The 1,685-nt window shown below is 36.7% G+C and overlaps 1 protein-coding gene across 1 annotated transcript in view; it reads left to right on the forward strand.

Annotated features, from left to right (window-relative positions):
* Nucleotides 1-3: 3 nt before the first annotated feature.
* Nucleotides 4-1,685, forward strand: part of BTAF1 (B-TFIID TATA-box binding protein associated factor 1) — a gene marked incomplete at its 5' end in the record, with an annotated part of 79,058 nt that continues 77,376 nt past the window's right edge. The window contains 1 exon segment of the mRNA XM_014587528.1: nucleotides 4-84. Within this exon segment, the coding sequence (XP_014443014.1) occupies nucleotides 4-84 (81 nt within the window).

Here is a 1,685-nt window from a genome sequence, read left to right on the forward strand (position 1 = left end):
GAGACAAAAGAACAAAGCTAAAAGAATGGCCAAGTTATTTGCAAAACAGAGATCCAGGGATGCAGTGGAAACTAATGAGAAGAGGTAGTAAACTTTTTCTGCTTACTCACTTAAAACAATAATGCTGTGTAGCTTATCTGTGTCTGCTTGGTTTATAAAAACATTTTGCTGACATTGTGTTTGACTGGGGAGTACTATTTGGATTGTCTTGCTCAGCTGTCAGAGTATTTACTGTTACTAGGGACTGAGACCACCTCTCCAGAAAAATCCATACGTGCAGATTTTTTTCCTTACTAATTATCAGCTCTGAATGAGGGCCGAAGATCCACAATGTAGAGGGCATTCCAGGCAGAGGGAGCAAGTGTAAATGCAAGTGGAAATATTCATTATGGAATATTCAAAAAAAAAAAGAGGACTATATTGATCGGGATGAGTGAACCCAGAGAAAGAGTGGAAGAGAATGAAGTCAAAGTGGTCTAAGGACCACAGAGCCCTGCATTATTAGTAAATTGAGACATATTGTGGTATTCCATCACCTGTTCCTTAGGCTGCAGACTATGCTAAATGGTGCTAACTATGTAGGCTTACTTGCTTCATCTTGTTGTAGAAAAGAACTCTTTGAGTAAAGTCAAAGTTTCATGAGTTAATAAAAGGAATATCTGCATGGTCAAAACTACTGCAGATGCTCTTTGAGGGACTAGTTAAAATGCAGGCTCTTGAGTTCTACTCAGATCTATTAAATGAGAATCTTCAGTGGTGTTTAAGAGATGTTTGAGTAAATGATGAATTAATAAACATTTGAAAGCCAGTGAAAATAAGGGTTGATTGCAGATGACAACTTTTTTTTTATCCTTTCCATTCACAAAGTTAAATATGTTTACAGTGTTTGTTTAAAAGCTAGGCACAAAAAAGGGTAAATAATAAACATCTACCTAGTAGAAATTCATACTAGGGATAAATTCTGTAATGTTTCTTTTTTTTTTTTTTTTTTTAAAGAGAGATTTTTTGCTGTAGGGCACATGCACTTACCAGAGAGAAAGAAAGCGAGAAATCACTCCCCAGAGAGAATGGTCATGCTGCAATCTCTCCTCTTCCCATCTCCTCTCAAGATTTTGGGCACACACGCACGCATATGTGCTCAGCATGTTTCAAGCCACCAAGTCTGGGACTTGACCCATGGTTGGCCATGTGAGAGTCCAGCAACGTAACCATTATGCCATCTGCTGGTTCCTCTTTAATGTTTTTTTAATTTTTAATTTTTCAATTTGACCAGAGGGAAACACAGAAAGAGAGAGAAAGTAAGAAAGCAAGCCACCAGGTCCAGGACTTGAACTGTGGTTGTCCATATTGGAGTCCAGTGCCTTAACTGTTATGGCACCCTTTGGCCCCCTTTAATGGTTTTTAAGTGTAAACTTTTTATTGAACTTGTTAACTACAGAATTTTAAAAGTCAATAGGTTATTAGGCCCATTTTGTAACCCAGAAAATGTTTCTACTGGTTTTTATTTATACAGTCACTTTAACCCAAAGATTTGAATGTGGAAACATTAGATCTTATTTTTCAGAGTTTACTAATCATTCATTCCACAAATATTTATTAAATACCTTCTAGATGCTAAGTACTGTGCTATGCCCTGAGAATATAGTAGTGAATAAAATAGGTAAAGAATTCTTGCCTTTGTAGTT

This window comes from Tupaia chinensis, unplaced genomic scaffold (assembly GCF_000334495.1).
Source record: "Tupaia chinensis unplaced genomic scaffold, TupChi_1.0 Scaffold000217_1, whole genome shotgun sequence".
Lineage (NCBI taxonomy): Eukaryota > Metazoa > Chordata > Mammalia > Scandentia > Tupaiidae > Tupaia > Tupaia belangeri.